This window comes from Capsaspora owczarzaki, assembly GCF_000151315.2.
Source record: "Capsaspora owczarzaki ATCC 30864 unplaced genomic scaffold supercont2.13, whole genome shotgun sequence".
NCBI lineage: Eukaryota > Filasterea > Ministeriida > Capsasporidae > Capsaspora > Capsaspora owczarzaki.
In genome coordinates, this window is record NW_011887304.1 from 252510 (window position 1) to 266308 (window position 13799).

Consider the following 13799-nt stretch of genomic DNA (forward strand, 5'->3'; position numbering starts at 1 on the left):
CCGTGACACGGCAAGCACTCGCTCATCATTTTCGACGATTTGTCCAAGCAGGCCGTCGCCTACCGTCAAATGTCCCTGCTGCTTCGTCGTCCCCCGGGTCGTGAGGCTTACCCCGGTGATGTCTTCTACCTCCACTCTCGTCTGCTCGAGCGTGCCGCCAAGATGTCCGAGAAGCTCGGCGGCGGCTCCCTGACTGCCCTCCCCATCATTGAGACCCAGGCTGGTGATGTCTCTGCTTACATTCCCACCAACGTCATTTCCATCACCGACGGCCAGATCTTCCTCGAGACTGAGCTCTTCTACAAGGGTATCCGCCCCGCCATCAACGTCGGTCTGTCCGTCTCGCGTGTCGGCTCTGCTGCCCAAATCAAGGCCATGAAGCAGGTCGCCGGTACCATGAAGCTCGAGCTTGCCCAGTACCGTGAGGTCGCTGCTTTCGCCCAATTCGGCTCGGATCTCGACGCCGCCACCCAGGAGCTGCTCAACCGCGGCACCCGTCTTACTGAGCTCCTCAAGCAGCGCCAGTACACTCCCCTCCCCGTCGAGCTCCAGATCTGCATCATCTTCGCCGGTGTCCGTGGCTACCTTGACAAGCTTGAGCCCAGCAAGGTCACCAAGTTCGAGGAGCAGTACAGCCGACACATCCAGGCCAACCACCAGGATGTCCTCGAGACCATCCGCACCGAGAAGCAGATCTCGCCCGCCACCAACGACAAGCTCAAGAAGATTGTCGTCGATTTCCTTGCCACTTTCAACTAAAGCGGCGGCAGTTGTGCGTGCACTTTTTCCTTGTGCCCCTGTTCATCTCTACCACCTTTACTAACACCATCGCCACCATCTCTTCCACCCCCACCCCCGAAATCTTTTTGTACTGATGTTTTTTTTTTCTATTCTTCTTCTCCCCCTCGTATAAATGTTGTCCTTTTTTTTTTTTTCGAAATTTGGAAACTTTTTTTTTAAAACCATTTGTTCGTTCACGACACATCTGATCATCACCATCATCACCATCATCATCATCATCGCCAGCGTAGCTTGTATTCAGGATGACGAGCCGTGCCAAATTCAATGACACTGTGTTGGGGGTTTTGCGAGCTGAACAAACACGGTCAAATTGCAACAGATGCAGAAATCGTTGGTTGCACAAATGCAGGGCCGAAGAAGGATAGCAAGCGTGGCTCTTTGATCCAACCTACCCAAACCAATCAATCGACTACTACCAAAGAAGGACAGCGTGTCACTCTTTGTTTCTGTGCTTCCACCTCTTCTTCTCCAAAAGTAAGCTCACTGCACATCATCAAAACCCCAAAACCAAGCCAATCCACTGTCTCTTTGTTCAATGCTCTCTGCTTCTCGTATGCAGCCATATCTGCACCTGCAGCGACCGACCAGCGGGGCATTTTTCACCACAAAATACCACAAAACAAAAACAAAACAAAAACAAAAACAAAAACACAAAATGGCCCACCGCTGGCCGCTGCTGGCCGCTGCTGGCCCACTTCGAAATGGATGGCCATGCGCAGACTCGAACACCATCGCTGAAGAATGGAGGAGGAGGTGGATGGGGGGGGACAGGGGCGCGGTCTCAGCACAAACGAGCGCAAAACTACGAAGCCAAGGGAGTCGTGCAGCACCGCTGTGTCCGCTTTCCCACCTCACCTTCCACCTCCTCCTCCGCTTCTCTGCCTCCTGCGCTCTGGGCCTCGGATGCAAACTGTTGCGACAATCTATAAGAATATCAAGCAGAAGAGGCGACAGAGTGACTGGCAGTGAAAGCGCGCCATGTTGAACAAACCACAGAAAGGCAAAAACAAAATCCTCCGCATGCCCAAAACCACATCAGCCGATAAGGACTCGAGCGCGTCGCCTCGTCTCCCCCACCTCCACCTCTTGGAGGCGCCGCTTGTCAACGATCACAGTGGGAGCGACGACTAAAATAGGCCCGCGTGGGAAGGGCCGGAGCGACAGGCGACAGGCGACAGGCTGCGTTGCGGTGGTGTGAGGCAGGACCGACTCTCCAACCACAAAGCGTCGGAGGTGCGACAAGAGCTCCACACTCGAAGCCATCCATCCACCCATCCACCCATCCATCCATCCACACACAACTGGCGCTCAGCAATGTGAAAGTGAATTCGCGGACGAGGCGTCTTTTGAAACACTGCGAGCTCACCTTTCCTTTGTCAACGTCTCTGCAGATGACACCAAAAAGGGCTTGCTTTTGGTCTGCTGCTGCTGCTGCTGTTTGGCGTGATGTGTCACGTCCAGCTGGCTCAAGCAGCCGATGCGTGTGGCACTGGCGGCGTGTGCTTCTGCGGGGGATCCACTGTCAATTGCCAAAGCAGAAATCTCACTGAGATTCCAAGCGAAATCCCAGTTGGCACCACGAGCCTGTACGTGCAGCCGATGAGTTGACCTTGAATTGAAGCATTGCCCTCCCTCATAATTGGCATACGGTCGACAGGAGTCTATATGACAACCAAATCACCAGCCTTCCTGCCTCTGCATTCACAAGCCTGACTGCGCTGGTTGCCGTGTACGTAAGCAAGAGAACCATGAGTGATGCAGAACGAATAGCTCACACGACGATCTGTAGGTATTTACAAGACAACCAGATTACCGCCGTTCCCGCCTCTGCCTTCGCAGGCATGACTACCCTGAAACAACTGTAAGCACGCAAAGTCGGAACCAATCACGCGCAAAACGACTCACTTATTGGGCCTCGATCTGCAGGCACCTGGCGAACAACCAACTTACCAGCATTTCTACCGGCACATTCGCAGGCCTGACTTCGCTGGTGTCCTTGTAAGCAAGCAGAGGCAGGAACATTCAATCGCACACGACTCACTCGTTTGCGACTTGTATCTGTAGATATCTGGCTGGCAACCAAATCACCACCATTCCCCTAAACGCATTCGTCGACCTCACTCAACTTGTTGGCCTGTACGTAAGCTAGAGCCATGACAGATTCAACCCGAATGACTCACCTGTTCGTACCACGATCTGCAGGGAGCTGAACAACAACCAGATTACCGACATTCCCGCCTCTTCCTTCACTGGCCTGTCTGGCATGAAACGCTTGTAAGCAAGCAAAATCCTTCAACAATCAAACACAAACGACTCACTTACTGGGACACACTTTCTGCAGGACCCTGAATAACAACCAAATCACCATCCTGTCCGCCAACGCATTCACGGGCCTGACTGCGCTGACAGAATTGTAAGCAAGCCAGAAAGCCTGAAACATCAAACTCCAATGGCTCACTCTCATTCGCGACTCGATCTGCAGGTATCTTTCCAGCAACACCATCACCAGCATTTCCGCAAACGCGTTCACTGGCCTATCTGCGCTGACCATGGTGTAAGCAAGAAAAGACATGACAATAGCGCACAAACGACACTCACTCGGTTTTGCTCCACACAATGTCCAGGGAACTACAATTCAACCAAATCACTAGCATTGCTTCAAACTCATTCACAGGCCTGTCTTCGCTGATTTTCCTGTAAAACACGCACAGCCATAAAAAGTCGAGCGCATGAAACTCACTAGTTCACCATCATCTCTACACATCTAGGGGGCTCAGTAGCAACCGCATCACCAGCATTTCTGACAACGCATTCACAGGCCTGACTCAGCTGGTTTCCTTGTGAGCAAGCGTCGACTGGTAGAATCTCACACAAACAGCTCATTCGTTTGCGCCTCCATTTGTGTAGAACTCTATTTAGCAACCAGATCACCAGCATTTCCGCCTCTGCACTCACAGGCATGCCTGTACTGCTCCAATTGTAAGCAAGCAAAAGTCACGAACAATCGCACACAAAATGGCTCACTCGCTTTGCTACTACTCGATCTGCAGGCGAATCAGTGACAACCAGATGACCAGCATTCCCGCCAACGCATTTCAAAGTTTCCCGGCGCTGATGCTCTTGTAAATTGGCAACTCGCATTGCACGTACTTGATTCACCTCTCACTTCCAGTTGCTCTTAGGACTTTGACTGGCAATCCCTTCACCACTTTGCCGCCCGGGCTGTTTCAGGGCATGCAGAACGACATGTACTTGACATATGACGGCCAATTCTTCCAATATCTGGCCCCCAACAACTTTACCTTTGGTGGGAACACTGTCGCTCCGCCCAGCACATACGGCAATGCATCCTACCCATACAGTAAGATTTTGAGAGGGCCCTGCAATTCCCATGCGATCATTCTCACTGACTTTTGAAACGCAGAGTGTGATACATTCTGTGCCACCTGCTATGCCGCAGGGCCCGGGTCGTGTTGCGCGACCAACTGTCTGACATGCACTTCATCCACTGTGTGCACTCAGTGCTCTGAAGACTACGGCGTCATGGAAGGGTCCTGCGTTCCCCTGTCTGTCATTGCCTCCTCCGCTTCAGTCGCGTCCACGCAATCTGCGTCGGTTGCGTCTCTCGTTTCCGCTACTTCGGAGCTCTCGGCATCCTTTGCTTCGCTGGCTACTGCATCATCAGCTTCTGACGCTTCCGCTACCTCAGCGTTTTATGCTTCACGCGCGTCTGCATCTTCCGCCTCGGAAATGTCTGCTTCCGACGCCTCCGCTACCTCGGCGTCTCTTGCTTCCCTCGCTTCTGAATCTTCTGCTTCTATTGAGTCTGCTGCAAGCGCATCATCTGCGTCTGTCGCTTCTGACGTTTCCGCCACGTCGGCGTCAGTCGCCTCACAGGCCTCTGCATCGGCCGCCAGTGCTTCATCCGTCTGGCAGACGTCGGCTGCATCTGCCGCGTCCAATGCGCCAAAGGGTTCAAGTGACTCAGATTCATGGCCTATTATTCTCGGAGTGATTCTTGGCCTGTTAGCTCTCATCTTGTTGGTTGCGCTGGCAGTGGCTCTTCGGCGTCGTCGCTCTCCAGCGGCACTGGCAACCACTGCATCGGCTACCAAACTACGCGAGCCAACATCTGACTCATCCGACCCGACCTACCAGACCGTCGGCACTGTGCTGAACGCTGTGAATCCAGCCTACGACATTCTGTCTGCCAATCCAACCTATGACTCTTCATCGGCGAATCCCACCTACAACACTTTGTCTCCTCCTGGCAACCACGCCTTGTACGAACACGTTGACACAAAGCCCCAGGCTCCTGCGTCGGAGCAGGTGTATGCTGAGGCATCCATGTCTGCATCCGGTGAAACGAAAGCCTCAGGCAGCAGCGGTGTCGATTACGCCGATCCCTCGCTGCCCAATGCCTCGTCTGTCCGTGTGCCGCCCACGTCCACACCAACCTCTTACTCGGCGATCACTGTTGTGCCATCTGAGCAGACGTACGAAGCAGTGTCTGCTACTGGCGCCCATGCCGTGTACGACGATGTTGGCGCAATGACCAAAGCTTCTGGTGTCGAGTACGCCAATCCTTCCCTGCCCAGTCCTTCTTCTGTTGGCGTGCCGCCCGCGTTCTCGCCAACCTCTTACGCGACTGTCACTGTACCTTCCTCACAGACCGAGAAGGTCGACAGCGCGTGATTTCGTACATTGTTTGTTGATTTCACTCTGTGTTTTTGTTTTTTTGTCTCTTGCTCCCGCCCACCTTTTTCTCTTTTCTTTGACCAAGTACGCCGAACGCGCTTCATCACACTCAAGATTATTCTCGCTTCTTTTGAGAGTGATCGTTGCCGCGTTCAACAAGCGGAGCATTTTGCATTGTAGACATTTTTGTATCAATGAAGGCTGCACTATGAGTCGTTGACGTTGAATTGCAGTGGTAGTACAGTAGTACCGTCGTAGGATTTATTTGCTTGGTGGCGAATTGCTCGTCAAGATAATACCGTGGCCCTTGGTTGGATGGAGGCGGCACCAAAGATTGTGCTCGTCTCAAAGGGTTGAGTTGCTGCGGTCGCCAAGGAAAGGACGGTGGCACCTGCACTGGTTGCTGTCCCATTTGTGGTTGCGCTACTTGTGGTGGTTGCTGGGTGGAGCGACTCATCGGCGTGAGACTGGGTCTGGTCGAGATAGATGGCGGAAACGACGCCGCCCACGAAAATGAAAAGGCACACCATGAGATAGGCAAGACGCTGGAGACGCACCTTGCGCGGCAGCTTGGCCGACTGCGCGGAACGAACCATGGCTGCTGCCCGACGTGTCAATGTCGCAAACGAGGATTGTTTCTTGAAACTCTGCTTGCGGGCACGCCGAGCCATCTCGTTGTCAACACCATCGTCCGCGTCGTTGTCGCCGTCTTCCTCTTCGACGTCGGAGACATTGCCAGAAGAGGAGGTGCTGGCAACTTCATGCGTGACCAAGCTGAGGCGGTCGGTCTTTTTGACAGCGCCTCCTCCGCCGTTAGACAGTTGCTCAAGTTGGAGCGCGCCTCCCTCAACGTCGCCAGTGTTGCCTTCACTGGCCGCCTCGATGCCGTCCTGCGCTCGCGCGTTCGCCGCAACCGCCTGCTCGTCCCAATTCGTGCGGAAGATGCACACAACCATCGAGCAGCATTGCACCAAGAGGCCCACCGCCAGACCCGTCCACAGCCCATGCAGACCCCAGTTTGCTCCAAACACGAGCGCAAAGCAGAGGGGAATACCGACGATCCAAAAGCCAACGAGATTGAGAATGGCGCCCAGCTTTTGCCGACCACAACCACGGAGAATGCCGGAAGCCACAGCCTGGGTAAAGTCGAACAGCTGAAAGCATGCTACGATCGGAATCACCTCTGCGACGAGGGCCACCACATCCTCCTCGGTGGTGTAGATTCGACCCACCACGCTCCTGGTCGACAGGATGAGTATGATTGAGCAGACTGCCACAAACAGGATGAGCAGCATGCCAGTGTGCGCGGCACGACGAGCCACGCGTGGCTTGTTGGCACCGAGCAGCGTGCCGACGCGAATGTTGCACGCGACCGAAATGCCGAGCGGAATCTGGAAGGTGAGCGAAGCCACCTGCAAAATGATGGCCTGCGAAGCGAGCTCCACCGTCCCGAGCATGCCAGCCAGCAGCGATCCGAGCTCAAACGACCACCACTCGAGGCAAATCATGAGCAGACCAGGAATGGCGAGGCGAACGAACTGGCCCCACTCGAACAAGCACAGCACCGTCCACCCACGCCACGTATCCACATACACTTTGGATTTCAGAATGTAAGTGAGCAACGCGGCCACCATGACGAGCATTGTGAGCCAAAGCGCGTGCGCGGCTCCGAGGAAGCCCATGTCAAAGACGTAAATGAAGAGGTAGTGGAGCAGCGCGTTGACGCCGACGCCCAGCATGCAGGCATAGTTGGCTGGCTTGAGGATGGACTGGGCTTGGAGATAGCGGTTCATGAGAATCCAGAGCATGTCGAGCGGCAGGCGCGGGAGCAGGCGACGCATAAACTGACCCGTCAAACGTGCAACGTGCGCGTCCTGCTGGAGCCCGATGAGCAGGTACTCGGCATTCAACCAAATGGCCGCAACCGGAAAGCAGGTCATGAACTCAATGACCAGTGCACGCTGGAAGATGTCGCCAACGCGCTTCTTGTTGTTGGCGCCGAAACTCTGGGCGCAGAGCGTTTCCATGGCCGTTGCGAGGCCAATCACCATGCTCAGACCCGTCACGTTCGACAAGAGCGTTCCGAGCACGGACGCGTCGAGTTCTTCCTTGCCGATATGTCCGACAAAGATGGCGCTGATAAAGTTCAAGCTCATCTGCAAAAAGCTCGTCAACACGACAGGCCATGCCAACCGAGCCAGCTGGAGCATTTCGCGCAGCCGTTTCCGAGAAAAGACACGACGGATTGGTTTACAGCGCGCCGATGCCGCAGCCACAAGCTCGTCGTCATCTGCCCATGGATCGTCCATGTCGAGCTGTTCGATCTGATGGCCTCCAAACCCGTCCGACGATTTTGGCTTTGAGCGCGTGGTTTTTGCATCATCCTCATCGTCGTCGTCGTCGTCGTCGTCGTCGTCGTCATCCGAGGACGATGCAGTCGGTAGCATCTTCCCATCAGAGCTTTCTTGCGCAAGTTGAAATGTGTCTTGGTCTTCTTGCTCTTGTGCTTCTGCTTCTGCTTCTGCTTGTCGGCCATCCTTGTGGTGAGACATGTCACTCGTGGTGGCGAACGTCACTGGCACTGGCGACGGAGATTGTCCGATCCGTGATGTCAGACGCCCACCTCGATGCTCATGATGATGCTCCAGTAGTGATGCTGGTCCTTGGTCTTGGTCTTGGTCTTGGTCTTGGTCTGTATGATCAGCCCGGAGCGGACTGTGATGATGTGAATGACGGTGATGGTGACCACCGCTGCTAGCATGGGTCGTGCGGTCTGCACTCACGCCGGCCGCGGCCTCGATGGCACCCAGCGTGGGCACCATGAATGGCGACGTGAACATTGCAATCTGCGCAGTCGGAGAGTGCGGCGGCACTGCGCGACCGAGCCGCGGGCTGCGAGGCGCCAAATGGCTGCTTCCCGCCATTGGACTGTGCGACTGCTGCGGCAGCTGCTGGCGATCCTCATCACGATGGGACGCCGCATCGCCATCAGCATTGGCATGCTTACTGTCATCGCTGGAGAGCTTGCCGAGTGGCTGGCGGGACGGACTCGCGTCGCGTGGCAGGAGGAGCGCTGGGGCGTCCACATGTCGGTGATGACCGAGCGGCTGCTGCTGATGCTGCTGATGCTGATGCGTCGCACCGCTCACAGGACTATGATGACTATGAACAAGCGCATGGCGATGACTAGGATGTTGGTTGCCGGTTGGGCTCGCACTGTGCGACAGAAGAGTGCTCGGCTTGTGCTGAGGAGCGGCATGTGGTCGGCTGAGCGTCTCAGAATCCAAGTCAGACAACTCGTCCAAATCCATGTCGTGTGACCCGGCAACATGATCAATGCGGAGGAGCACGGCTCGACTGCTGCCACGACGTGCGAGCAGCCCCGACGGCACAGGCGAATCGGACATCAATCAATAAGAAGAGGAGGAGGAAAAGGACTGACTGAGACTGAGAGCCTGAGAGACTCGGACGTTTGATGGGAACTACAATGGGGTCGATCTGGAGATTTTCACAGTCTAGGAATCAGAGGTACATGTCAAATCTCGCACAAAAGCCTGGAGTTCAACCTGAATGAAAGATGTCTTTGGCAAAACAGCTCACAACTTTGACTGTTAACAACGCACACTTGGTTACTGACGACTCAGGAGAAGCTGAACAAGGGGCAGAACAACTTTGCGCGACGCAGCGGTATTCTCCTGAGCAAAGGACGCGAATGGCACGGGGAGACCGAGCCGCTGGTGATCGCCCTCCGCGAAGGATTCCGTGGCAGCAGAGCAGTCCACAGGCACAATTTCTCTCAGTTGTAGATTGGCCTTGCCATCCCCGGCACAGTCAATGGCAAGTTGTCTTGCGCGGGCGGGCTGCGCGCGATCAATGACTGCGAGCTGGCGGCAAAACTTTTCTCCAACATAGAACGATGTCATGATGACGAGCAGCGCAATGTTTTTTCGCGCCATGAAGGCGTGCACGGCCTGCAACACAATGGGCGTTTCTGGTGCGGCCACAAGCGTTTCGCGTTCGCATCGCCGAGTGGCCATCTCGAAAAGGGAAAGCCCGACGGAGGAAATTCCGAAAGGGACAGGGGACGCCAGGTCCTCTTTGTAATCCTTGCGAAGCAGCTCGTCTAGAGTGAGCGACGCCTGCGAGAACTTGGCATCATTCAGCAGCGAAAACAGCTCGGGGCGCGGGGTTGGCACCAGCCGTGCAAGTCGTTCCACCAGCGCCACGTCCGCTTCAGTGGTCCGTCCTTTGGTCGAGTCGCAATTCACAGTGTCGAGCAAGATGGTGCCGTACAACAGCTCCGCGATGGGCTCAGGGAGCACTTCGCTTGCCGAGCGCTGCGGCTGCGCGTCCAACAGCAAGCGAGCAATCAGCGTGGCGCAAGAGCCCGCCATTTCAATCACTCGGTTGACGCCGGATGCGCGTGCACACATTGCGTCGTCGACATGGTGGTCAATGATTTGGGTGACGAATGGCTCCAATGCCCGCTGATTCGCAGCCAGTCGATTGTGGTCGACCAGTGTCACGCGCAGCGACGCCAAAGCCGAGGTAGACGGCGGGCCCGCCTTCCCCACGAGCGTATCCACGAGGTCCGACAGGTCCAAGTCGTCCAGGAAGAGCAGCGACGATGTGTCGAGCTTGAGCCGGTGGAACATGAACGTCGCTTCCGTTCGCAGCGGGAACTCTGCTCTCGGGATGTTCATCAACGGAATAATGGACACCGATGGCACTGGCACCACAGGATGCACTGGGATGGCAGCAGGGCCGGCGGTCTGGTTGGCCTGGCTGTTGCTGGCCTGCTGGTTGTTGAGCGCAAAGGCCAATGCAATGGAGCACGCCATCGAGTCGAGGTCGGACGCCTCGTTGCCCATAATCACATGAAGGATGGGTGATGATTCTCGCGTGATGCCATCAGCAGCAGGAGTAGGAGCAGCAGCAGTAGGAGCAGCAGCGTCGGCAGCAGCGAGCGATTTCAGCTTGGTCAATGCAGTCTGAGCCACACAGACAATAAAAACACACAGAGGTCAGCAACAAAGATGCTCAAAGTTCAACGTCCAACAGCATGAGTACGGGATGAAAAGTGGGCAGACAACCTGAAGCACGGCGCGACGCGATTGCAGAAAAGTGGTCAAGGCGAGTGACATTTTCTGAGACGGCAAGACAAAATAAAAAAGACTACAACGGTATGGTAAATCGAGAGCCGAAGAAAATACCAAACTACACCATCATGGGAGACCGAGGGTAATATATGACACAGGCTGTACTAAACAAAACTCAGCAACCTGGCAAACAACCCAAACAAAATGCACACAATCCGATCAAGGCTCGTCGCTGTGCGGGCGAAGAGAGTTCATGTCAATCGCATGTTCATCAACTTCGTCACGGCCCCCTCGTTGCTGCATGTGATCGGTTGCCATGAACATGTTGATTGTGCCGTAGACAATCTCGCTCGCTTTCTTGGCACCCCAAGTGGCATATTCCACAAGACTGGCAGTCTATAGGTCAAAAGTTAAAACAAGAATGGTGAGTGGTGTGGTGGATGAACGAGAAACAGCCAATCCAGCGGGGTGGACGCACCGACAGCGAGACAGTGACGCTTTCAACATTGTCCTCTGTCTTGCGGCGCGCGTTCGCTTCACGCGTCCACTTGACTTCGAGAATGACACGGAGCAGCGTCTCATTCATGAAAGCGGCCTGTTTTACGAGTATTGACGCAAGCCCTGGAATGAGCAAGATGATGCAGTACAAAAAGCTCGAAAAACGCGATTCTAGTCACTCACATAATCGGAGTTGAAAACCACCCATCCTTGCAACGCGTCTGTGGCAACTTCGATGCGGAACTGCTTTGTAGTTTCATCCAATCGCCATTTCTTGATGAGAGGTAGCTTGAACACATGGTCGGCCTGCAGAAACAACAACAACCGCGGCGTATTCAGTTGAAGCAAGAACAACGACTCGACATGTCATGCCAACGACGTACGTACCTTGCTTTCAAGAGGCGTCTCAGCAAAGCGGAGCGTCACACCGTCCACAGCAAAACCCACAGTGGCTGTCGTTTGTTTGCCCGCAATTTCGACGATACAGGGCGGGAAGAAGAGGGTCGAGTAATTGGTGACCCGTCGGACAACGTCAAGGTACTGCACGCCAACAAAAAGAGGAGTCGGAGGGGGGGGGGGAGATTCAGTGTTTTTTTCTCGGGGCCGTTCAAACTCAAAGAAAAAAAAAACCAAAAAAAAAAAACAAAAGAACATTGCAATGTTCTTACGGCAATTTTGGCGCCGGAAATGCGATGCTCTTGCAGCTCCTTTGACAACTCAAGGGTGGGCTTGAGTGCACCACGGGTTACGTCTTCCTTGGCCTGTGCAAATAGCAGGCCCACAGCTGCTTCATCATCGCTGACAAAGACTTCTTGAAGCTTGGTGAAAATCCACTTTTTCAACACGAGAATATCGGGCAGCAGTGTTCGGGAGTCCTGGCCTGAGTGCTTTCGGATGATTTGCAGAGGGTACTCGGTCGGTTGGAGTTTGCGTTCTGACGGAAGAAGTCGAAGGGGGGGGGGAAAGATGCGGGAGGGTTAGTGGTGGAAAACAACACAAATCAAGAGCAGATCAAAAAGTGTTTTCAAGCTCACCAAAGCCATTCTCGTTCTCAAAAAGGGAGAAGAAATGAGCGCTCGAGTCGCGCAGACCAATACGCTTGACGACCATCTCGAAAACCTCGGCAGCAGTCGTTGTGGGCTTCGCAGGAACGGAAACGGTGGTTCGATCGGGCAGACGCACCAGGATTTCAAACGCACCACCTTGACCAACATGCTACAAGACGACCGAGACAAGCGTTTTAAGAAAACAAAGAGATGGGAGCAATGAGGGCACGAAGATGAGCGAAGAGCGACCAAAACGACAGGAGGAAAAGTCAATTGTTCAATGTACTCACCGCTTCGTGATCTGGCGTCAAAAAGTCTTGCATGATTTGGGAGTCGGCAACGCCATTATCAGCCATCGCTGTCAAAAGAGCAAGTCACGAAAGTGAGGACTTGCACACTTTTGCTGCCAAAAACAACAACCACACAGTCGTTTGTTACCAATCTTCAGAAACTCGTCAAGCTGCTTTCGACGATCCTCAATCTGGGGCGCAGTCAGCGCAAATGGCCACTTCATCGGGAAGCGCGAAAAGTTGTACGAGGGGAAGGCGACCTTGAGCTGTTTGCAAACAAAGTAACCGCACACACGCGGGTGGGTTAGCGGTTGGTTCCAGACATTTCATCAAGCTTGTAATCAGCACCAAGCCAATGAGCACGTTGTTTCCATTCGTATTAGAATCGAGGTTTCAAGCTGAGAGCTAGAATCGACTCCAACTCAAACGAACGCTCAACTGGTCCACCGTTCCGTCGGTTTTGCCGGCATTCTGACTCCTCGAGCAAAACACTAGCTCTCCTATGCAGCAACAAAACCAAAAACCAAAAACTGCGCAAACTTGTACGACTTACCGCCCCAGCCAGCGCTGAGAATTCACTGAAACGGCGACCGCAGCAGTAGATTCCATTGAGGAAGATTTCGTAGAACTGTGTTGCTTGAATTGAACAAGCCAAAGTTACAGTAAGTTGAGAGTGAGTATTGGAAGAGGAGGGTGGTGGTGATGGTGCAGCCTGGGTACAGCTATTTGTGGAGGAATATGGCAAAGTAAGGCAAGTAACGGGGAAACAGTCAAGGTAAGGAGGTCGGGCCAAAAGCTCATATCACTCAAATGGAGAATGAAAAGTACAAACAGGAGCATTGAGCAAGTCAATGCATGCGTGAGGAAAGGGGGAAGAACCGGTGGAAGGGGACAAAGGGCGAGGGGGTAGGAAAGCGCGGAACTGGAACCTGGGAATGAGGATACTGACCGTGACGTCCTCGCCATCGACGGCGGCTGAGCGGATGGACGGGACTGAGATGACACGGCGAGACGCAGCAGCAGCAGAAGCAGAGGCAGAGGCAGAGGCAGAGGAGGAGGTCGAGGCAGAGTGGCTGAGCGACGCGGTGGACGACGACGATGACGACGATGCCAGTGAAGCCGACGCGGACGGGTGCAGCAGCGACATGGTGATGATGATGAGGAGGACTGGATTAGAATAAAAAGAATAGTACACAAGCACAGTGGATTAAGATTGGATGCGATGGCAACCTGGATCAAAGGCCTCATTGAAGCATTGTGTTTGGCTGGAAACAAAAATCCAATGGAAAGTTTACAGTCAAAGGTCTCAGAGCTGAGCAGCTGAGATTGGACGACAATAACAATACTCGTGATCATGATCTCCCAGT

The 13799-nt window shown here is 54.2% G+C and overlaps 5 protein-coding genes across 5 annotated transcripts; 2 read left to right on the top strand and 3 right to left on the bottom strand.

The window, feature by feature from the left end:
• The first annotated feature begins 1248 nt into the window (after positions 1 to 1248).
• CAOG_07011 (hypothetical protein) lies at positions 1249 to 5696 on the top strand. Its single transcript, XM_004343685.2, has 15 exons — positions 1249 to 1275; positions 2193 to 2387; positions 2459 to 2530; positions 2591 to 2662; positions 2728 to 2799; positions 2866 to 2937; positions 3004 to 3075; positions 3143 to 3214; positions 3284 to 3355; positions 3426 to 3497; positions 3570 to 3641; positions 3709 to 3780; positions 3852 to 3923; positions 3984 to 4162; positions 4226 to 5696. Exons 2-15 carry the CDS (start codon positions 2248 to 2250, stop codon positions 5494 to 5496), a joined length of 2382 nt encoding a protein of 793 aa, XP_004343735.2. The 5' UTR covers positions 1249 to 1275; positions 2193 to 2247; the 3' UTR covers positions 5497 to 5696.
• CAOG_07012 (solute carrier family 47) lies at positions 5612 to 8185 on the bottom strand. Its single transcript, XM_004343686.2, has one exon. It carries the CDS (start codon positions 8049 to 8051, stop codon positions 5787 to 5789), a length of 2265 nt encoding a protein of 754 aa, XP_004343736.1. The 5' UTR covers positions 8052 to 8185; the 3' UTR covers positions 5612 to 5786.
• A 220-nt stretch (positions 8186 to 8405) lies between these two features.
• CAOG_07013 (hypothetical protein) lies at positions 8406 to 8819 on the top strand (the record flags this gene model as incomplete). Its single annotated transcript, XM_004343687.1, has 1 exon — positions 8406 to 8819. One exon carries the CDS (start codon positions 8406 to 8408, stop codon positions 8817 to 8819), a length of 414 nt encoding a protein of 137 aa, XP_004343737.1.
• A 191-nt stretch (positions 8820 to 9010) lies between these two features.
• CAOG_07014 (hypothetical protein) lies at positions 9011 to 10659 on the bottom strand. Its single transcript, XM_004343688.2, has 2 exons — positions 10593 to 10659; positions 9011 to 10490 (listed from the first exon to the last, which is right to left on the bottom strand). The coding sequence occupies exons 1-2, from the start codon at positions 10641 to 10643 to the stop codon at positions 9129 to 9131; spliced, it is 1413 nt and encodes a 470-aa protein (XP_004343738.1). The 5' UTR covers positions 10644 to 10659; the 3' UTR covers positions 9011 to 9128.
• Positions 10660 to 10727: 68 nt separating this feature from the next.
• Positions 10728 to 13598, bottom strand: CAOG_07015 (hypothetical protein). Its single transcript, XM_004343689.2, has 10 exons — positions 13382 to 13598; positions 12986 to 13060; positions 12581 to 12698; positions 12433 to 12500; positions 12131 to 12311; positions 11765 to 12030; positions 11484 to 11636; positions 11280 to 11402; positions 11077 to 11193; positions 10728 to 10994 (listed from the first exon to the last, which is right to left on the bottom strand). Exons 1-10 carry the CDS (start codon positions 13577 to 13579, stop codon positions 10818 to 10820), a joined length of 1476 nt encoding a protein of 491 aa, XP_004343739.1. The 5' UTR covers positions 13580 to 13598; the 3' UTR covers positions 10728 to 10817.
• Between the last annotated feature and the right edge of the window lie 201 nt (positions 13599 to 13799).

Coding starts and splice junctions, on each gene's coding strand:
- CAOG_07014 (XM_004343688.2), bottom strand. CDS start 10,643: ATGTCACTCGCCTTGACCACTTTTCTGCAATCGCGTCGCGCCGTGCTT. Junction 10,491..10,592: donor CGCGTCGCGCCGTGCTTCAG/GTTGTCTGCCCA, acceptor TGTGTGGCTCAG/ACTGCATTGACCAAGCTGAA.
- CAOG_07012 (XM_004343686.2), bottom strand. CDS start 8,051: ATGTCTCACCACAAGGATGGCCGACAAGCAGAAGCAGAAGCAGAAGCA.
- CAOG_07011 (XM_004343685.2), top strand. CDS start 2,248: ATGTGTCACGTCCAGCTGGCTCAAGCAGCCGATGCGTGTGGCACTGGC. Junction 2,388..2,458: donor CCAGTTGGCACCACGAGCCT/GTACGTGCAGCC, acceptor TACGGTCGACAG/GAGTCTATATGACAACCAAA. Junction 3,498..3,569: donor CTGTCTTCGCTGATTTTCCT/GTAAAACACGCA, acceptor CTACACATCTAG/GGGGCTCAGTAGCAACCGCA.
- CAOG_07015 (XM_004343689.2), bottom strand. CDS start 13,579: ATGTCGCTGCTGCACCCGTCCGCGTCGGCTTCACTGGCATCGTCGTCA. Junction 12,699..12,985: donor TCTCAGCGCTGGCTGGGGCG/GTAAGTCGTACA, acceptor GTTTGCAAACAG/CTCAAGGTCGCCTTCCCCTC. Junction 11,403..11,483: donor AGACGCCTCTTGAAAGCAAG/GTACGTACGTCG, acceptor TTGTTTCTGCAG/GCCGACCATGTGTTCAAGCT.